The sequence below is a fragment of the Ascaphus truei genome, chromosome 19 (genome assembly GCF_040206685.1).
Source record: "Ascaphus truei isolate aAscTru1 chromosome 19, aAscTru1.hap1, whole genome shotgun sequence".
In the NCBI taxonomy this organism is placed as follows: domain Eukaryota; kingdom Metazoa; phylum Chordata; class Amphibia; order Anura; family Ascaphidae; genus Ascaphus; species Ascaphus truei.
This window is the reverse complement of record NC_134501.1, coordinates 30,508,672-30,531,956: the sequence shown is the minus strand read 5'-3', so window position 1 is coordinate 30,531,956 and position 23,285 is coordinate 30,508,672. Positions and strand designations below refer to the sequence as shown.

At 47.8% G+C, this 23,285-nt stretch overlaps 1 protein-coding gene across 1 annotated transcript in view; it reads left to right on the top strand.

Annotated features, from left to right (window-relative positions):
• The first annotated feature begins 2,620 nt into the window (after positions 1-2,620).
• Positions 2,621-23,285, top strand: part of EXOC3L1 (exocyst complex component 3 like 1) — a 116,788-nt gene continuing 96,123 nt past the window's right edge. The window contains exons 1-2 of the mRNA XM_075577061.1: positions 2,621-2,850; positions 14,568-14,728. Coding sequence (XP_075433176.1) covers positions 2,757-2,850; positions 14,568-14,728 — 255 coding nt within the window. The 5' untranslated portion in view covers positions 2,621-2,756. The remainder of the gene's footprint in view (positions 2,851-14,567; positions 14,729-23,285) is intronic.

Here is a 23,285-nt window from a genome sequence, read left to right as displayed (position 1 = left end):
CAGACAACCCACGTGTCGTTGTGAGTAAGACCTCACCAGGGCCAGTGACAGTGGGAGAGCCAGGACAAGTGTCCCGGGCCTGGTGGCTGCGGAGGTCCCAGGAGCTGGACAAAGCAGTTGGGCCCGATTTCTAGCCGGACCCAAATTCTTTGCCTGGCTGCCAGTCCACTCGTTGCTGACAAACCCTGCTCTCCCGCAGCTGCGAGCTTCTCTCACTTACTGTTCCATGCCAAACTTCTGACGCTGGCACGAGCTGTGCCTCTCTGACATCGGCCCACGTTGGAAGTAAGCTGGGCCCAGTTTACGGCGCACACTGGTATGAGAGACCCGGCGCGCTCCAGTGTCAGAAGCCCGGCGTGGGACAGTCCGTGATGGAGGCCCACGGCTGGGGGAGGAGGGGAGACGGGGCAGCAGAGGGCTGAGACCATCCCCAAGGTAAGTCTAAGTTTATTTAAGTTTTATTTAGTGTCTAATTTATTTAGTGGGGTTTGCGTATTTGCGGGGTGTTTTTTATACAGTGTATGGGTTATATGTTTTTTTTTGGTATGTACAGTATTTTGTGGGGGGATTTTGTGTGTCGGGCGAGGGAGTAGGAGGGAATGAGTGAGGAGGGGGGATTGAGTGAGAGTGGGGTAATTGGCAGAGGAGAGAGGGGTGAGTGAGGAAAAGAGGGAGTGAGATGGAGGGGAGAGAAACACATGGGAAGACGGGGGAAATAGAGGGGGTGTGTGAGGTGTGAAATTGGGGGGGGGGGGAGCTCGCAAGACGACCGACACAGGTGGGGAGAGGGGGAGTGGCACGGTCATAACTCTAGTCCTGGGCCTCGGGTAGTCTGTCTGCTGCCCTGGACCTCACAACAACAGGCCCTAAGAAATAGTGAAAAAGAAATCATTAGGCACATAACTGCAGTGAGGTGTGGTCCAACCAGCACATGATGTCACATAACTGTAGTGAGATGTGGTCCAACCAGCACATGATGTCACATAACTGCAGTTAGCACCCACGACTAGTTCTTCCTATGTATTAACTACAGAGTAGAACCAAAGGTATATCTATGTAATTATTGCAGTGTACCCCTTGCAAATGTGTATTATCTGTTTTTTGCCCTCTATCTCCTCTGCTCTTGCTGTGTAATAACTGCAGTGACCTCCCCTATCTCCTCTGCTCTTGCTGTGTAATAACTGCAGTGACCTCCCCTATCTCCTCTGCTCTTGCTGTGCAATAACTGCAGTGACCGCCCCTATCTCCTCTGCTCTGCCGTGCAATAAATGCAGTGACCTCCCCTATCTCCTCTGCTCTAGCTGTGTAATAACTGCAGTGATCTCCCCTATCTCCTCTGCTCTTGCTGTGTAATAACTGCAATGACCTCCCCTATCTCCTCTGCTCTTGCTGTGTAATAACTGCAGTGACCTCCCCTATCTCCTCTGCTCTGCTGTATAATAACTGCAGTGACCTCCCCTATCTCCTCTGCTCTTGCTGTGTAATAACTGCAATGACCTCCCCTATCTCCTCTGCTCTTGCTGTGTAATAACTGCAGTGACCTCCCCTATCTCCTCTGCTCTGCTGTATAATAACTGCAGTGACCTTCCCTATCTCCTCTGCTCTGCCGTGCAATAAATTCAGTGACTTCCCCTATCTCCTCTGCTCTTGCTGTGTAATAACTGCAATAACCTCCCCTATCTCCTCTGCTCTGCTGTGTAATAACTGCAGTGAGTTCCCCTATCTCCTCTGCTCTGCTGTGTAATAACTGCAGTGAGTTCCCCTATCTCCTCTGCTCTTGATGTGTAATAACTGCAGTGATCTCCCCTATCCCCTCTGCTCTTGCTGTGTAATAATTGCAGTGACCTCCCCTATCTCCTCTGCTCTTGCTGTGTAATAACTGCAGTGACCTCCCCTATCTCCTCTGCTCTTGCTGTGTAATAACTGCAGTGAGTTCCCCTATCTCCTCTGCTCTAGCTGTGCAATAACTGCAGTGAGTTCCCCTATCTCCTCTGCTCTTGCTGTGCAATAACTGCAGGGATCTCCCCTATCCCCTCTGCTCTTGCTGTGCAATAACTGCAGTGACCTCCCCTATCTCCTCTGCTCTTGCGGTGTAATATCTGCAGTGACCTCCCCTATCTCCTCTGCTCTAGCTGTGTAATAACTGCAGTGACCTCCCCTATCTCCTCTGCTCTTGCTGTGTAATAACTGCAGTGACCTCCCCTATCTCCTCTGCTCTTACTGTGTAATAATTGCAGTGATCTCCCCTATCTCCTCTGCTCTGTGTAATAATTGCAGTGACCTCCCCTATCTCCTCTGCTCTTGCTGCGCAATAACTGCAGTGACCTCCCCTATCCCCTCTGCTCTTGCTGTGTAATAACTGCAGTGACCTCCCCTATCTCCTCTGCTCTTGCTGTGTAATAACTGCAGTGACCTCCCCTATCTCCTCTGCTCTTGCTGTGTAATAACTGCAGTGACCTCCCCTATCTCCTCTGCTCTTGCTGTGTAATAACTGCAGTGACCTCCCCTATCTCCTCTGCTCTTGCTGTGTAATAACTGCAGTGACCTCCCCTATCTCCTCTGCTCTAGCTGTGCAATAACTGCAGTGACCTCCCCTATCTCCTCTGCTCTAGCTGTGCAATAACTGCAGTGACCTCCCCTATCTCCTCTGCTCTTGCTGTGTAATAACTGCAGTGAGTTCCCCAGCTGATGCTCTATCTGCCTGTGGGGCTGCAGGCAGCTCTCCCTTCCCACATCCTGCCAGTCTCTGGATCACAATGCATGCAGAGGATGTTTGTGTGGGTGATGTCCGGCCACCTCCCTCCTCATTCAGCCCGGGACACGGAGAGAGGCTCAGGATGTCTGCAGAGGGTGAGGATACATTTCTTTTTATACCCTTAAATAACCATAGGGCTCATAAGAGCAGGGTGTGAGATTGGGTAAATTCCCAATGTATTGTGTGATATCGGTGTGTCATTGTGTGCCTGGTTGCATCTTATTTTGTCATTGTGCATTAGTGTGTAATATTATGTTGCTGTGTTTGTTTGTCAGTATGTTATGTCACTGTGTCAGCATGCTTTGACACTGTGTCATGGCATGTCATTGTGTGTCACTGTGTCAGTATTTCATGATGGCAAGTGTGGTTGTTACAGTGTGGTACTCATGTTACTGTGTGTTTGTATGTTATGTTACTCACGTTACCATGTGTTTGTATGTTATGTTACTATATGGTAATCACATCACCATGTGTTTGTATGTTAGACGCGAGTATGTTAGTTGCATCACCATGTGTTTGTATGTTATGTTACTGTAAGTTAGTCACATCACCATGTGTTTGTATGTTTTGTTACTGTATGGTACTCACGTCACCGTGTATCTATATGTTGTTACTGTATGGTACTCACGTCACCATGTATCTATATGTTGTTACTGTATGGTACTCACGTCACCATAGCATATCAGTATGCTATGTTACAGTGTGTCACTATATTTAAATATATTGTGATGTCTCAGTCACAGTTTTGGATCTTATGTCCCAGATCAAAGGGAGGAAATGTAGAGTTTGGTGCACAGGGGGTTTATTTACAGGGTACAAATCAGGAACAAAACATAAACAAAGGACCTAACTTCACTTTGGGAGTGCTGACTAATACATCTTAGTCACTTACTAACCATGGGAGGACTAAGCTCTTTCCCCACCTTGTACCCTGTACCTTTGGCAGGCCGCAGCTCCCCTTGCAGTCTCTCACAGGGCTGTCTGTGTATGTGTCTTCAGATCAACACAGCAGCAGGAAACTGTCTGTCTCGCCTTTTACCTTGAAGCTCATTAATTAGGGCTCAAGTGAGAGGGAAGGGAACACACCCTGGAAGGTGCTGGGTCCTATGTACCTCCCGTCAAACACCTTCTGCTTGAGAACATAAAAATATATATGTATATATATATATAACATAAAAAATGAATAGACGATACCGTTCTGTGGCTAACAAAATGCTTTTATTTGTGCGAGCTTTCGAGATCTTTGATCTCTTCTTCCGGCGATGGTACAGTACATTGAATGAAGCAAGGTGTAACTTAAAAACTGTGCCTATAAGAATGTTATCTGTGACTGAAACCTTACACCCCCCTGTGTAGTATGCGATTTATGACTTGAGGTGTTAGTCCCTGAATGTTAGTGATGTAAGAGTGTGTGTATGTATGTAAATATAAATTTGTAGCGAGCCCACAGTGTGTACAGCGCTTTACAAAAGGTGTGTGTGGAGTGGGAGTGTATGTATATCAATGGTGTGGGTAGGTGTGGAAATATAAGATGCTGTAGCATAACTAAAAGTGTGTGTAGATACTATGTAGTCCCTAATGGTATATAGGGATAAAATTACATAGAGCATTTGTATGTGTAGGAGACAGCTGTGTGTGCATACATATAGCGCAGTATGTATAGATATGGCCTTTAGCACTCATGGGAAGAGAGTTCTCTCGTGTCAATAGTGACTCATAAAACTTCGGACTCGGTATAGGCCATCGCTAAGTGTCCCGAACAGTTGCATAAATTTGTATTCATGCAACTGTCTCTCTTTCGGTGTTCTAAGATTACCTTTGAGTATGGCCACCTTCAGATCATTCATCTTATGGCCAGTCAAAGAAATGTTCGCTGACAGGACTGTCTCTTGTTCCACGTGTAATACTGTGGCGATGCAGATTCATTCTCTTGTATAGCCCCTGTTCCGTCTCACCTATGTAGTAGCAGCCCCCTGTGCATTTCATACACATGATGAGGTACACAACATTGCTTGAGGAACAGGTGAACCTTCCTCTGATTGTATACTCCAGATTCCTGTGTGGTATTTTATTGTGTCCGCTGTGTGGAGCATTGCGCAGGTTTTGCATCTTATGTCCTGGCGTGGTCTTGTCCCACATTCAGTTGTACAAGCGACAGGGTACAGTACCTTTGGTGGTCACATATAACCCACTCCTAGAAGCCCTACGCAGATTGCCAGGGAACTACAATTCATTCTCCAGGAAGATACAAGACTGCAACAGGTCTTCCCTGAACCACCCTTATTATCATACAGACAACCTCATAATCTCAAGAAAATGATGGTGAGGAGTAAAGTATTCAACAGTACAACTGAATGCGGGACCAAACCATGCCGGGACCCAAGATGCAAAACCTGCGCAATGCTTCACACAGCGGACACAATAGGAAGGTTCACCTGTTCCTCATTTATTTATTTATAAAATGTTTTACCAGGAAGTAATACATTGAGAGTTACCTCTCGTTTTCAAGTATGTCCTGGGCATAGAGTTAAGATGACAAATAATACATGGTTACAAATAGCAGGGTATACATTATATACAAGACATTGCATTGCATGCGTTGATTTTAACTGGATATGCATCTCATAACTTAACTCAGTATTATGGTATAGCCTAAGCCTTAAGCCTATATAGGGAACCATGTTAAAAATGGTTATTGAGGCAAAAAGTGACACTGTGTGCTCATTTGCATGTCATTTCCCAGAATCCCTTGCTGCAGTGGAAGTGCTGTATGCTGGGTGATAATGGGGAAAGGCGGGGTTGCAGACCTGCCTAAGACATGCAGATGAGCATACAGTTATATTTGCATATTTGCTTTCCTGTGGAGGGTTTTTGTCACTTTTTTTACTCACCATAACTTAACTCAGTATTATGGTTTAGCCTAGCCCATAGCCTCTCTTGCATTCCCAGTAAAATCAACCCCACACTGATGAGACCCATCAAGGTCGAAACAGCTGTCTGTGGGTGGTTTTCTGGGTATGCACCTTAACCCTGGCTGTGCTCAAAGCTGTGACCATGCAGCAAGCTTAAGCCTATAGGGAACCATGTTAAAAATGGTTATTGAGGCAAAAAGTGACACTGTGTGCTCATTTGCATGTCATTTCCCAGAATCCCTTGCTGCAGTGGAAGTGCTGTATGCTGGGTGATAATGGGGAAAGGCGGGGTTGCAGACCTGCCTAAAACATGCAGATGAGCATACAGTTATATTTGCATATATATATATATATATATATATATATATATATATATATATATATATATATATATATATATATATATATATTTTGTTTCTTTCATTTTTATTTTATTTTTTCATGATGAAGCCACTGTACAAAGGAATGTGTGAAGGGTGGGTATGTGGCCAGGATGGCTTAACCCCTTAATTACCTTTGCGGTTAGTACCCGATAAGGTGATTAAAGGGGTTCATTGATATGTGAATGTCATTGCAATGTATTGGCTATGTATTATTTTGGCAACGGACCACAAGGATGATGCTGGCGACGGGGCCTTCTTATTGATGAGGTCAGTAGAATTTTCTTTATTTTACTATGCTAGTTAATGTGTTTAATAATGGCCAAATAATGTATTATCCTATCTGGATAATAGTTATTTGGCACATTACTGTACTGTATGTGGTGGGGTGGGGGGAAGGGGTATTGGCCCCAAAGGTATGTTGTAGGACTCCCTTGTGGGTAGTGGGTGAGGGTGGTTAGGCCTCAGGGGGTGGGGGGGTAGTGGGGGAGGGTATGTGGGTGATGGTGGGTTAACCCCTTAATTACTGTAGCGGTTCATAACCGCTATGGTGATTAAGGGGTCAGGGGACATTACATTGGATGTTTTTATTCTTGTGTCTGTTTTGCAGAAGCAGATGGGGCATTAACAGGATGAAGATAAGGATGGCCTTCATCGTGGCAGCCGGACATGGGTGAGTGCTATATGTATTTAATGTATTTATTGTTGTTTATGTATTTTAAATGGACAACTGCACTATTATCCATTTGTGGATAATAGTAATGTTGCCCATTACTGTATTGTATGTTTTGTATTGCTATGTTTATTGGGGGCAATTGTCCCCAATAAACATACTATTATGCGTTAACCCCTTCATTGCCTTAGCGGCTATCCGCTATGGTAATGAAGCAGCATTAATGTATTTTAATAATATTGTGCGGGAGCAGGGGGTCCCCTGAGCTGAACCGCATTTATTTGTGGCTCAGAGACCCCCTGCTTCCCGAGTTACAGGCCCCGGTTTGGGGCATCGGTTACAGTGTGGATGCCATATTTATTGCGGGCACGTAGCGTATGGGATGCTATAAACATGGCGGCGACACTGCCCACCCGATCACACATACCAGGGCCTCTAACTCGGGAAGCAGGGGGTCCCTGGTCCACAAAGCAATGCGGTTCAGCTCAGGGGACCCCCTGCTCACTGTACAGTATTATTAAAAAAATATTCATGTTTCTTCGCTACCATAGCAGATAGCCGCAAAGGTAAGGAATGATTGTGTATTGATATGTGTATTTTATTCATAGTGTAGATGTGCAGAGGGTCTCCGGAGCTGAACCGCGTTGGTTTTAGGTCCAGGGACCCCCTGCTTCCCGAGATACAGGCCCCTTTAGGGGGTGCCGGTATCCCTCTGCTTTGTTTACATTCCGACCTTTAAATGCAGAGGGATACCGGCACCTCATAAAGGGGCCTGTATCTCGGGAAGCAGGGGGTCCCCGGACCTGAAACCAATGCGGTTCAGCTCCGGAGACCCCCTGCACATGTACACTATGAATAAAAATGGTTTAAAAAATAATTTTTAATGTGCCGATGTTTGCGCAGAGAGAGCGGCGGATCTCTCTCTGCTGCAGACAGATCTCGGCAGGGGACGGCTTCTCGGCAGCTTCTCGCCAGGCAGCCGTCTCGCCACAGGTTACTAGCCATTTTATCAAATGGTGGTGGCGCATTCATTCGCCAGGGATTCGGTCCTTACAGCATACAGCGAGTTTAACACGCCAAAAACATGGCTAATTGCAAAACTGGCTAATGCTTTTTTTTGCTGCTTTCTGCCTGATGCCCCATGAAATATCATGGATTCCCGTGTGGGAGATCTGCGAAACCATTCTATTGGATACAAAGAGGTAGTCTATTCTGCTGTAACGGTCATGTGGGTGCGAGTAGAATGTAAACTCCTTCTCTCCCTGGTGCTGCTCGCGCCATATATCAACTAGTCTATTGGCTTTCAGGCCTTGAATCCATGAGGCTCTACCTTTCGGTCTTTTAAGTCCTCCCGGGGTGCATCTATCTAAGGACGGGTCTAGTGTTTGATTAAAATCTCCGGGGGAGCATGAGGGAGAAAAACAACAGAAAAAAAACAGACTAAGTGCAGACAGTAGGATTTAGTGTGAAAAAATATGATGATTATCTTGGCTCTTCTGTGCACACAAGATAGTAGTGGTTTAAGGCAATAACAGGTCTGCACTTAGTCTGTTTTTTTTTCTGTTGTTTTTCTCCCTCATGCTCCCCCTGGGTTGTGAGAATATATATCGATCATCTGGGACCAGTGAAGACAGTCCCTTCCAGAGGGTCTGAGCAGGGGGTTACAACCTTTATTTATTATTCTATGTTTGCACCATTTGAGTCACTTAAAGTCACTTAATATTAAGTGTGTAAATTTCATTCACTGTATTATTAGTGAGCACTAGTATTGTTTTTAGTGCCTCTTTTACACCATAACTTGGTCACAAATGATTAAAATCTCCTCCAAGGACTATCCCGCCTTGTGCTACCTTGTTAAAAATTGTAAAGAATCTATCCATGAAGGCATCTGCCTGATCACTGGGCACGTAGACATTCGCCACCGTGATGGTTTGCCCATGGAGAGTGCCCACCACAATTATGAACCGCCCGTTTTTATCCCGTTTGGTCAGTGTGATCTCTAGTGCTAAGCGGTTGTGTAGTAGAATCGCGACCCCTTTCTTTTTTTTATTGGCTGCGGCTGAAACCCATTGTCGATACCTGCTATCTATGTATTTCGGGGCGCTATCTTTAGAGAAATGCGTCTCCTGCAATAGAATGATGTCGGGGTCTAACCTTTTATAATCTGTCATGGCCATTCTGCGTTTGTGGGGGCTGTTGAATCCCTTTACATTGTGGGATATTATTGTGATGTCCCTACCCATTTGTGGAGCCTGACCTCTTCTTTTGAATGTGGGCGTGTATGGAGACCGAAACGCCTCCGCGTCCCATTTTCTGTCTCGGGTCCCTCCTCCTCTTTTCTGTGCTCTTCGGCTGCGCGGGGGAGAAACAAAGGGGTACACACAGGGGAAACATTGAAAGAACATTACATAGACAAATAAAACCTTCGGTGGGCAGCCGGGGTTGCACCCCCGCAGTCACCTTGACTGCCCCTCCTGGGTATCCGGTCGGGGCTCCGGTTCGGGTGGTCTTCATTCCTTTCCCAGAACCCAAGTCCACCGGCTCAGTGGGGTCTTGCATGGGCCACCTGAGGGCTGACCCCCAGGCACCCATGTGGAGTCCCATGGCTATGGCAGGCGTGAGCTCCCCTTCCTCCTCCCCCCGCCATACAATATGAGAATTCAGAAAAATAAAACGAACAACCACTTTTTTTTTTTAAAACTCTAGTAAATTTAGCACTCCCTACTTGTGCCTGCGTACTGGGCTCCTTGAGGCTTACTTCCTGTAAGGGACTCGCTCTCTACTCCCTGTGTCTTTCTATTCTTTTCTCTCTTATCTAGGTCTCTATTAGCCTGTGGACCTATCCTCTTTCTCCCCCCGCCTCTCTTTCCTGGAGTGCCTATGGTCCCCCTCTTTATAGTGCAGAAAATCAGCCTGAGTGTGAGATTTCTTCCAGTCATTCAGAGGAGAGAGTGCAAGTGTGAAGGGAACATGCTTGTGAATTTAGCCGTGGGTTAGAGGGACTTGTGGGCTAGAGCCGAGAACGGGCATATACTGTAGATCAAGAGAGAAGGAAAGGATAGAGTTGTTAGAGTTGACAAGATTGTTGAGTTGAGCGGAAGGAGAGAGAGAAGAGATGTTAGTGTTCAGGGTAGATGCCAGACCAGAGAGGTCTATGGAGCGAAGGTCTGGAGAGTAGTGTGTAGGAGGGTGGTGAGGGGAATGAGTGGGGTGAATTATAGGAGGTGATGGTCAGGGAGCAGAAAGAGGGAGACAGAGAAGTCAGAAAGGAAACAGTGTTTAGTAATGACCAGGTCTAGATAGTTACCACCCTTGTGGGATCATCAATATGACAGTTGAAATCCCCCAGTAAACCGATAGTCAGAGAAATAAGGAAAGCCAGGATTCAAAGTCGGAGAGAAAGGTAGAGGTAGAGACCTCTGTCGGTGGTCTATAGATGACTGTCACATGTAGAGAGAGAGGGTAGAAAAGATGGACAGCATGTACCTCAAAAGAAGAGCAAGAAACAGATGGAGGCACAGAGCAGAGCTGATATTGGTAATGGTAGGTGAGGAAGAGACCTACCCCTTCACCCCAGCCATTGGGGCATGCAGTGTGAGAGAAAGAGTCCACCATGGGAGACAGCAGCCTCCACAGCAGAGTTATGTTCTGAGAGCCAGGTCGGTTAAAGCAAAGAGCAGAAGGGGTCCTGTCCAACCAGAGTCTTGTTATTCAGAGAATATAGCTTTTGTTTTTCTTGTTATTCAGAGAGCCTACATTCCTGAGGGCACAGGAGAAGGGAAGAGAGAAGAAAGGGAGACAAGGAAAAGGTATTACGTTAGATGGGTTAACAGAATTAGCAGGGAGGGAAGAAGAGGCAGGGAGGCAGGGGCGAGAGCAGATGTTTATATAGCTGGGTCCAGGATTAGGAGAGATATCCCTAGCAGCAAGAAGTAGTAGAGCAAGAGAGAGAAAGGAGGCGAGAAGAGGATTTGTTTTGATATTTTTGTAGCACTATAGTGTGTTCCCATATGCAATACTTTGTATTAGTATCACATTATATTTTCCCTGTAAATGAATGTTTCACTGTGTCTTGCACTGTGTAAAAGAATGGTGCCTCTGTATGTTTTCACTTCGCAGACTAACATTCGTATCACAATATAAATGCATTTTACTGTGTATGATGTCACCGTGAGATAGTGTTTTACTGCATTAGTGACAAGACCATCTTTCTATCTTCCCCTCTCCTTTTATGGATTAGCCCTTTCGCTTTGATGTCTTCCAAAATGTCTTTCCAAGCTGGCGAAAATTCAATACCTATAACTAATTCTGTGGAGTTATTATCCCTCTGACGCTTGGCGACATTTAAAAACACATTGGGCTGAGGACACTTTCCCACATCTCTAGTGAAAATACAGATGTGGGACAAGTTATGTTTCCCTGGAGTCATTGGAGGAGCAATCCAAGCCGTTTATTTATTATTATTATTTTTTAATACGGGTCTCTGGAGCTGAACTCCATTAATTTCAGCTCCGGAGACCCCCCTGCTTTGGGATATACTTACCTCCGAAGAGGGTGGCAGTATTTCCTGCAGTATAAAGCCCCTGGTCCCATTGGACAATAGGAAGCTGCACCGGATTACATCACGGCTTCCTATTGGCTCACAGGGACGTGGTGTATGTGGTGCTCAGAATTGAACCGGTAGCTTCATGCACATAATTGTAGATAAGACCATAAGCTTGGTGGTCTGACGATATAGGAGTGCCCCCTCAATAATGTAATAACAACTATAGGGTTGAGTGACAAGTGGAGTCAGTTGGGACAACCACCGTGATGTACACATTGATTACCCTTAGGAGTTAATAAAAAGGAACTATGTCCATTGAGCAGCAGGATTTTTATAAGGCACATTGGCACTTTACCTGCTCATCCAGGGGGCACTCTCCGGATCAGTAGCGTGCAATCCATCGATGAGAAGTCCAGGAGAGTAGGTGGTGTGGATGGAGCACAGCTTCAGACGCCCTGCAATGTGAAGCAGGGAAAAACAAAACCAGGCCACTCCGTGTAGTATCAAAAAAATGTATTAAGCCAGAAAACACATACAGGGAACAAAAATAGGACAAGTGGAACGCACCTACGCGTTTCGTACAATAGTACTTTATCAAGGTAAGATAAAGTACTATTGTACGAAACGCGTAGGTGCGTTCCACTTGTCCTATTTTTGTTCCCTGTATGTGTTTTCTGGCTTAATACATTTTTTTGATACTACACGGAGTGGCCTGGTTTTGTTTTTCCCTGCTTCACATTGCAGGGCGTCTGAAGCTGTGCTCCATCCACACCACCTACTCTATTGGCTCACAGGGCCTGGGTGCTTTGAAAAGCAGCCGTAATGTAAACCCTTGAGTGGTTCCCGGTGCCCACTATGGAGGTAAATACTTCTGGAAACATCTTAGATAGAGGTTGGGAGACTGCGTTTGAGTAGGGAGAGTCAGTTTGCTCTGTCGATCAGTGAATGTGTATCTGTTTGTTTATGTGGGTATATCTACTGCGATACCGTCCTCTAGGGGCTGAATAGGGCAGCTATAGGACTTTTGCAACACACAGAGTTAATCTTCCCTAGAGAAAAGCAGCAGGTGAAGCTAATCAGCCTGGTCTGAATTAACTGAATGAGGAAGTGTTTTAAAAGACACAGGAAGCTGCCAGACAGAGAGACTGTTTCCCCCAGAGAAGTAGGCTGATAGAAGTGCTCCCCAGCTGCGGAATCTGGTACAGAGGACCTACAGAGGAGTTTCTCTGGGCTCAACATGGGGCTGAGTTCCCCTAGGAAGAAAGGAGAGACCGTGCTGAAGCACGGACGTCTGCTCCAAATGGACTAAGATAAGCAAAACCCTTATTATTGTATGCAGAGTGTAACGCGTAGCTCACCACAAACAAAGCGCGACCGTGGTGCAGAGATAGGGAATTGATTAACGCCAACCCACAGCCACGTGGGCGTGCCTAGGATGTAGATTGGTTGTGCAAGTAAGGTCAGGATTAGAGATGTGAGAATAGTTGAGGGTACTTGCCAGGTGAGGAGTGGAGAGTTGCAGATCGTCAGGGTGCGTAGGCAAGTTCAGGATTGGAGAGTAGCGGATCGTCGGGGTACGTAGCCAGGTTCAGGATAGGAGAGTATTGCATCGTTGGAGTACTTAGCCAAGGTCAGGACTGAAGACTGGAGAATGGTCGTTCGTAGCCGGATCAGGAGAGGAGAGATACAGAATCCAAATAGAGAAGCAGGGTCAGGCAACAAGAGGTTAACAGGCATGGCAAGACAAGGCAAGGTCACAGGACAAGAATGCAGCAAGGCACGGCGTCACACTAGACTATGCTCAGCAATGAGAGTCTGAAGCAGGAAGGTATATATAGGAAGACCCTCCAATAGAAAGCCAGGGCGGAACCAGGAAGTGAAATCCAATAGGCTGCTGGTGCACACAGGTGTGCCCTATGATGTAGCCTGATCAGGAATAGAGGCGGGACCGATCGTGCGCCGACCCGTGCGTGTCACGGAGGTCAGGGGGCGGAGCCCAGAATGTGCGTCACTCCCTCGCCCGTCCTGTCCATAATCAGAGCGTGGCCGGAGCTTGGAATGCGTGTCAGCGGGGAGGCTGGACAAGCGCACCAGTCGCGCGCCGGAGCGTGGGGCGGAGTCAGAACCCACGGACGGAGAGTTAGACCATGCAAGAACCGCGCACGCATAACTGGGCCGCAAGATTGTGCATCCTGGATGTCCATCGCAGGAAGGTCTTTAAGGTGAGGAGACAGTCTACGGCTGCCAGGATGGCGATTCCTCACACAGAGACTGTGTTACACTGTGGCATACCAGTATGCCAGGGCATGTTTTTGGCTTGGGAACCAGTTTAGCTGGCCATCCAGTTAGCAAGGGCTAAAGCTATGGTGCAGTCAGTTTTCCCTAAAGGGTATAGGTGTTATTTTTATGTGTTGTTTTGATTTAAAGGGACGGTGGGTCTGTTTGCATTTGATTTAATCCCTGTAAATAAACCCCATGTAAGAGAAGTATGACATTTCCTGTCTTTATCTGGGACTAAAAGATGCTACAACGTGGTGTGGGCATCACAATACATAAATGTATGCATAAAAAAACAAAAGAGGAAAGCGCAGGCTCCATAGCACAGATCAATAAAAAAAGGGTTTAATTCGAACACAGTAAAATAAGCAACTCACAATGGTTGCTAGGAAAAGCGCATTGAAGGGCTGTAGCAAAGGCCATGCAGAAATGTAACAGCCAGATTGGCAAGCCAGGACCTGTACCTCATGGATGAATGATTACACAATTCCACATCCGGACACACATCAGGTTGAGCGTCACAAGAGAGGTCCCCCAGAAACAATGGCTCATAATCCGTAGTTCCACCGCTATGGGATCTTTGCTCCGTGACACTGCTGGCTCCTCTGAAAACAGTCCTCAAACAAAAGAACCCTATACATTTCGTTGTTTCATGCACTGCGACTTCGTCAGGGATCCTGTTGAAATTTATATCTGTTTGTTTATGTGGGTATATACATGCGTAAATGTATTCATGTACAGTATATATGCATGGGGGAGTGCATTATGATTTTGTGTATGTGTGTAATCCGTATTATAACGTTCTTTGTCTGTCATTGTCCCATAGTGGCCTCTACACTTACTGGGACAGATTCACTAATCTCCCGTTCAGACTCCTGATGATAGGCACTGCCCATTAGTCATTTTGCAAATAATTGTGTACTTTTGTGGGATAAATCATAGATAAAAACCCGTTTATCTGTCTCAGTTTTGTCAGTAGAGGAATACTGAATAGGGACCTAATGTTTGATCCAATCTGTCACAGATTATGAGACGTCGCCTCTGGAGAAGGCAGAGAGTTTGGCGCGAGGGGCTGCTCTCAAATGGGCTTCTGGGATATTCTGCCAACCAGATCAACTGACCAGGCTCGGACATTACCGGAGACGTGAGACTCAGCGCAATAACTCCATACAATCCAGACTGAAGGTAAATGGGACAATGTAATGTAACTATGTAACTCATAAAGCTACTGTACATACACACATCTCATAGAAAAGACAGATATTGTCCATCGAGTTCAACGTTCGTTCATTTTAATTGGCTGAGATACTCACCATATATTTATAGTTCTGCGGTCAAACATTAACTATTATGGAGTATTGTTTTTTTCTGAACCTTTATGGTTAAGAAACCCTAATTATGTACCATGGTTAAACCTAATTATGTAGCATGGGCTCTGTCCTGCCCACGTCAAAGGAACTTGCTTGTTTTCTGAGGGGGTTATCTCCATTTTTGGCATCCAGAGCCTGGTTACACCGTGATCGCTCCTGGAGCAATCACATGTATCGGTACCATGAAAGGTTGATGTGTTGTGCACAATATGAAAGCAGGAAAGTGTTGAGAGGCGCACTTTATGGGGGGGATATGTGCTTTGACCATACCGTTTTTCTGCGTGTATTTGCAAGGTGTAAGAGAGACGGTCTCACATGTGATGCACATTGTTAGCCAGGGAAGTTTGATGCCATATTAGACCTGGTGAATTCAAATTGCTCTTATTTGGGACTGCATCTCTTAAAGGTGCAATCCAAGCCACCCCCCCCCCCTTCATTTTTTAATACATTCTTGAAGCAGGGGTCTCTGGAGCTGAACCCCATTAATTTAGCTCAGGGGAAATTTGGGGTATATACAATGCTCACTGTTGCTGTGTTAAGTGCTATTTTCAGCTATAACAGCCATTCATGCTAATGATATGCAAAAGAGGTGCTCCCTGTAAGAACACGAGCTCCATTATAGGTAATACATAGGTACGATCAGATTTAACAATACATTACTTAGGTCATAAGGTTAGCTCCCTGAATTGAGGGACAGAGAAATCCTACTTTATTAGAGTCCCAAGATATATATATATATATATATATATATATATATATATATATATATATATATACACATGAAATTCAGTCAGCACACTGTAATTGAAGATGTAGTAATAGCAGATGCTAGTCCCATAGAGAGTAAATATGATACGAACCAATCCAAAGACCAGTAAAGAGACAGCAGACCGCTCGGGGTTAATCCAAAAGTCTATATTCACAACATGAAATACACGTAAGCCAACGTTTCGGTCCCACAGAGAGACCTTCCTCAGGGCCGTGCAACCCACAAGTGTAAGTGACCAAACATATATACCCTCACCCATAGTGCAATGCAAACAAAGGGAACCAATCACCAACAAGCAATCAGACATAATATGCAACATAGCTGTGCACCGAGGCGGTTTTACAGACTGCGCATGCGCGATTTGCGCTGCCGGTATCTCTGGTTGCCTGGGAGAGTTAATGAGGCATCTGCGCACAGCTGTGATGCGCGGCGCACTCTCCTTGCTGGCGTCCCGGCAGACAATGTGTTTTGGCCCACTGCGCATGCGCGGCGCGCGACGTTCCCCCGCACGGGCAGTAGACTCTGGGACCAGTGTCTCAGGGTGTCTCTCTCCTAATAGTTTAAGTGTTTACTCTGATGTCATGATGAATCAATTAATTATTCAGGTAATAGGGGAGGGGGCATGGAGCACAGCTATGTTGCATATTATGTCTGATTGCTTGTTGGTGATTGGTTCCCTTTGTTTGCATTGCACTATGGGTGAGGGTATATATGTTTGGTCACTTACACTTGTGGGTTGCACGGCCCTGAGGAAGGTCTCTCTGTGGGACCGAAACGTTGGCTTACGTGTATTTCATGTTGTGAATATAGACTTTTGGATTAACCCCGAGCGGTCTGCTGTCTCTTTACTGGTCTTTGGATTGGTTCGTATCATATTTACTCTCTATGGGACTAGCATCTGCTATTACTACATCTTCAATTACAGTGTGCTGACTGAATTTCATGTGAATTTATGCCTTATGGGTTGTGCACCTACGTACTCTATTCATTGCTGTACATTCCCTGTGATGGCCTAGCGGGGAGTTGTATTTAGGAAACACTTGGCCTTATTTACATATTTTTTCTGCATATGGTTGTGACTATTTGTTATATGTGCAATGGAGGAATTTGCTGACATCACAGGCATTTTTTCGTCCCTATCGGATGTGGCGGGTTTCAGTGATGCAGAGGTCGCTCAGATCCGCTTCACGGAGTCCTTTGATGACGTAGTAGGACCTGATAAGGCGTCTGATGTTTTCAATGAGCTTATTAAATTAAAGAAACGTGAAGTGGATTTTTATTTACATGGCCTCACCCTGTCACACTACCATAAAGCAAGGATGCTGCCAAGGGGGTTCAGGGTGAAAAATCAGCCTACCATTGGCAGATGTGACATGGATTTCTGCAAGCGCTGGATAGCCATTCTTAATAAATGTTCTTTCGATCTAATGATTCTGGTCATTGACCAATCTAGCAAGGAAATTGCTAAATTGAAGAAGGACATTTCAGTAATAGAAACCAAACATGTAGACACCCTGGCAGCGGACACGGACACCAACTGGCTGGACAAGATGCAGAACACAATTGACACCTACAGGGCAAATTTAATCAAGTTTAAGAAGGAGAAGCTCCGGCAGGTCACTGCGGACTACAAGGAGCGTAACGTCTACCGATGGCTCCTGGGGCTGAGCGAGACGAAGAGTGGTAGAAGCGGTCCACAGCGACGATACCAGCCTCGGTCTAGGCGTGGTGATGCCGCCAGGATGGGTTACACGACCAGTGACACTGATGCATCAGATGCCCCAGATAACGCCTCCATGGAGCCTTTTTTAGGTCCGGGCGATGGCGGTCGAGCGAGAACACTCCCGCAGGGCACAACGCGCACAGACCCACCAGGAGAGGTGGCCGGAGATCGGCGGTATCCCGTGCGCGAAGGAAAAGCGACAAGGGGCACCAGGCAAGCGAGACGGTGATCTACAATCTATCGGACCACCCACTGACACCGGCAGAGGTTAGCATCCTACAGAAAGGCCTATCATTTGTGCCAACTCACATGCAGGATTCCTTTGACTGGGAGGTCGACATGTTTAGACTGCACAGACAATTGAAGCTAAAGGACTTCTTCTCTAAGAACATTGATATTAACTCTTCTGGAGACATTACCCCAAATCCATTCAAGACCAGGAGCACCTTTGACCCGCACTCACTGAATCCCAATATAGCTGCATTTATGAACTTGATGACTAAAGACACACGGAAAATTCTGAAGAATCACAAGACCAGCTTCTTTAATACATCGAGAGAGGAGAGAGCTGCCCTGAAAATGCTACGGGAGAACAAGGAGATCATAGTGAGAGCAGCAGACAAAAGTGGAGGGATTGTGGTTTTAAATTATCAATACTATAAACAGGAGATCGAGCAACAACTTGCAGTTGTACATCATTATAGACGCCTCCCGGGGGATCCGACGATAGCCTACAAGAAGGAGATTGATGGCATCATCCGATTGGGCTTGAATAATGCCTGGATCTCGGAAGAAACCAGTAAATTCCTGACTCAGGACCACCCCGTGATGCCAGTATTATACACACTACCCAAAGTACACAAATCTATAGTTGCACCACCGGGCAGACCTATCATCTCGGCCCGTGGGTCGCTGTGCCACCCCCTTTCGCAATTCGTGGACTTCTATCTACAGCCACTGGTGGCTGGAATGGGTTCATACATCAAGGACACCACGGACTTCATTGAGCAGCTCAGTCATCTTTCCGTCAACACAGCAGAATGTATTCTTGCTACGCTAGATGTGTCCAGCTTGTACACCAACATTCCCCATGCAGGGGGCCTGGAAGCAGTACGCACCAAATTGGAAGAACATGGAGTCGAACAGGGTCCACCAGTTGATTTTCTCATGTTGCTCATTGAGGTCATCCTCCATAAGAACTTCTTTAAATTTGAGAAACACTACTACTTACAACTAACGGGTACGGCCATGGGCTCAAATATGGCACCGTCATATGCTAATCTATTTATGGATTTGTATGAACGGTTGCACATACTAACTGACACCACGCATGGGCGGCATATCGTCAAATACCTTCGCTATATTGATGACATCTTCATTCTGTGGACGGGCAGTGAAGATGAGCTGCTGACATTTGTTTCTGATTTAAACAAAATCCCCTCCACAATCCGTTTTACCCTTAACCGCAGCTACCAGGAAATCGCTTTTCTAGATACCATAGTGTACAAAATTGGAGGCACGCTGGCTACTAGAATTTACTGGAAGAGTACAGATAAGAACTCCCTTCTTTGTGCAGCCAGCCACCATCCTGTACCACTCAAGAGGAGTCTCCCATACTCCCAGCTCCTCCGAGTGAAAAGAATTACCACTGATCCAGAAGAATCCCAAAGGGCCCTGGCTCTAATGGCCGCACGCTTTCGGGAGAGGGGCTATTCGGCCAAGGACATCAACTTTGCCTTGCTAAAGGTTGGACAGGTTGACAGGGGTGAACTATTGACACCTTCGTCAGGTAGACCGGTGAGCAACATGCTTAATATAGTCAGTACATTTAGTACTGCTACAAACAGCATTAAGCGTTGCATTCGGGGCAATTGGCGCATCCTGGAGAACGACGAGAGGATTGGTGCATTTGCTAGAGAGCCACCACTATTCTGCTTTCGTCGGGGACCTAATATTGGTGACATGGTCACTGGATCTGATCCAATAGACAAATATGCCACACCCACCACCTGGTTAGCCAAAAAACCTGGTTCGTACCGCTGTCATGGCAGCACCAACTGCCACTATATGCAGCTGGGCCCTAGTTACAACCACCCGCATAGTGGCGTACCGATTAAAATCAAACAACAACTGAACTGTGAGTCAAAATTCGTGGTGTACTTTATTAAGTGTCCTTGTGGATTGCTGTACATCGGGAAGACTGTAAGGATGCTGAAAGAACGCATGGCCATGCACCGTTCAAGCATCAGAAAAGCCCTACTGAGTGATACCTCTGATATAGATCTGAAGTGTCTACCTGTGGCTAGACATTTCAAAGAAAAAAGACACACATTGGCCACACTTCGTTGTATGCCTATTCTGCAGGTTCCAGTTCCCCCCCCGTGGGGGTGACAGGGGCAGGACTTTGCTTAAACAGGAAGCAAGGCTTATCTATGAACTAAGGACTATGACACCTGGTGGCCTAAATGAGGAGCTTTCACTTAGCTGCTTTCTGTAGTTGTCTTTTTGCTTTGACTTAGTTCTACATTATGCCTTGTATATGTTTGCCACTCATTCTCTGTTGCATCACTCCCTCTGCACTTTTGCACTTCCTTTGTCCTTATATACTATGGTGATGCTATGCGCTCCTGTGATCTATACCTCTATCTGTCCCCCTGTGGTTTACCTCAACGCTCTGTGTTTTACTACTCTGCTTAGCCCCTTTTTTTTGCTGTCAGTGTGTGGGTTACTGTGCACCGAGGCGGTTTTACAGACTGCGCATGCGCGATTTGCGCTGCCGGTATCTCTGGTTGCCTGGGAGAGTTAATGAGGCATCTGCGCACAGCTGTGATGCGCGGCGCACTCTCCTTGCTGGCGTCCCGGCAGACAATGTGTTTTGGCCCACTGCGCATGCGCGGCGCGCGACGTTCCCCCGCACGGGCAGTAGACTCTGGGACCAGTGTCTCAGGGTGTCTCTCTCCTAATAGTTTAAGTGTTTACTCTGATGTCATGATGAATCAATTAATTATTCAGGTAATAGGGGAGGGGGCATGGAGCACAGCTATGTTGCATATTTTGTCTGATTGCTTGTTGGTGATTGGTTCCCTTTGTTTGCATTGCACTATGGGTGAGGGTATATATGTTTGGTCACTTACACTTGTGGGTTGCACGGCCCTGAGGAAGGTCTCTCTGTGGGACCGAAACGTTGGCTTACGTGTATTTCATGTTGTGAATATAGACTTTTGGATTAACCCCGAGCGGTCTGCTGTCTCTTTACTGGTCTTTGGATTGGTTCGTATCATATATATATATATATATATATATATATATATATATATATATATATATATATATATATAAATATATATATATATATATATATATATATATACAGTGTTCGACAAATCACCCAAAAATCTACTCGCCCAACCAAAAAATCTACTCGCCACCTAGTCCCGCCCCCAACTCCGCCCCTAGTCCCACCCCCAACTCCGCCCATAGTCCCGCCCCCAACCCCGCTTTAAAATAAAATATATAAATAAAATACATTTAATAAATTCCTAGTCAGAACAACACAGGGAGAGGGGAGGGTGACACAGGGAGAGGGGAGGGTGACACAGGGAGAGGGGGAGGGTGACACAGGGAGAGGGGGAGGGTGACAGGGAGAGGGTGGGTGACACAGGGAGAGGGGGTGACACAGGGAGAGGGGGAGGGTGACACAGGGAGAGGGGGAGGGTGACACAGGGAGAGGGGGAGGGTGACACAGGGAGAGGGGGAGGGTGACACAGGGAGAGGGGGAGGGTGACACAGGGAGAGGGGGAGGGTGACACAGGGAGAGGGAGGGTGACACAGGGAGAGGGAGAGGGTGGGTGACACAGGGAGAGGGAGGGTGACACAGGGAGAGGGAGGGTGACACAGGGAGAGGGAGAGGGTGACACAGGGAGAGGGAGGGTGACACAGGGAGAGGGAGAGGGTGGGTGACACAGGGAGAGGGAGGGTGACACAGGGAGAGGGAGAGGGTGACACAGGGAGAGGGAGAGGGTGACACAGGGAGAGGGAGGGTGACACAGGGAGAGGGAGGGCGACACAGGGAGAGGGAGGGTGACCGGGAGAGGGAGGGTGACAGGGAGAGGGAGAGGGTGGGTGACACAGGGAGAGGGTGGGTGACACAGGGAGAGGGTGGGTGACACAGGGAGAGGGTGGGTGACACAGGGAGAGGGTGACAGAGGGAGATGGTGGGTGACACAGGGAGAGGGAGGGTGACACAGGGAGAGGGAGAGGGTGGGTGACACGGAGAGGGTGGGTGACACAGGGAGAGGGAGGGTGATACAGGGAGAGGGTGACACAGGGAGAGGGAGAGAGGGTGACACAGGGAGAGGGTGGGTGACACGGAGAGGGAGGGTGATACAGGGAGAGGGTGGGTGACACAGGGAGAGGGAGGGTGACACAGGGAGAGGGAGGGTGACAGGGAGAGGGAGGGTGACAGGGAGAGGGTGACACAGGGAGAGGGAGGGTGACAGGGAGAGGGAGGGTGACACAGGGAGAGGGTGGGTGACACAGGGAGAGGGTGGGTGACACAGGGAGAGGGTGGGTGACACAGGGAGAGGGTGGGTGACACAGGGAGAGTGAGGGTGACACAGGGAGAGGGAGGGTGACACAGGGAGAGGGAGGGTGACACAGGGAGAGGGAGGGTTTCACAGGGAGAGGGAGGGTGTCACAGGGAGAGGGAGGGTGACACAGGGAGAGGGAGGGTGACACAGGGAGAGTGAGGGTGACACAGGGAGAGTGAGGGTGACACAGGGAGAGGGTGGGTGACACAGGGAGAGGGAGGGTGACACAGGGAAAGGGAGGGTGACACAGGGAGAGGGTGGCTGACACAGGGAGAGGGTGGCTGACACAGGGAGAGGGTGGCTGACACAGGGAGAGGGTGGCTGACACAGGGAGAGGGTGGCTGACACAGGGAGAGGGAGGGCGACACAGGGAGAGGGAGGGCGACACAGGGAGAGGGAGGGTGACACAGGGAGAGGGTGGGTGACACAGGGAGAGGGTTGGTGACACAGGGAGAGGGTGACACAGGGAGAGGGAGGGTGATACAGGGAGAGGGTGACACAGGGAGAGGGAGGGTGACACAGGGAGAGGGAGGGTGACACAGGGAGAGGGTGACACAGGGAGAGGGAGAGAGGGTGACACAGGGAGAGGGTGGGTGACACAGGGAGAGGGTGGGTGACACAGGGAGAGGGTGGGTGACACAGGGAGAGGGTGGGTGACACAGGGAGAGGGTGGGGGACACAGGGAGAGGGAGGGTGACACAGGGAGAGGGAGGGCGACACAGGGAGAGGGAGGGTGACAGGGAGAGGGAGGGTGACAGGGAGAGGGAGGGTGACAGGGAGAGGGTGGGTGACACAGGGAGAGGGTGGGTGACACAGGGAGAGGGTGGGTGACACAGGGAGAGGGTGACAGAGGGAGATGGTGAGTGACACAGGGAGAGGGAGGGTGACACAGGGAGAGGGAGAGAGGGTGACACACTCACAGACACTCACACTCACTCAGACACACTCACTCAGACAAACTCACAATCACAGTCTGTCACTCACACACACAAACACTCACCCGTAAGGCAGGGAGTCGCACATGGCAGCGGGGGCCTCCGCACGGCAGGAGGGCCTCTGCAAGGGGCCGCGCCCCCTCCAGAGTGGGACGCCGACGCCGCAGTATTCACTGATAGATGTAGAAGGGCCGGTAGGGGATTTCCCCTGCGTAGAGCAGGGAGAGGCTCCGTTAGGGGATTTCCCCTGCTTAGAGCAGGGAGAGGCTCCGGTAGGGTATTTCCCCTGCTTAGAGCAGGGAGAGGCTCCGTTAGGGGATTTCCCCTGCTTAGAGCAGGGAGAGGCTCCGGTAGGG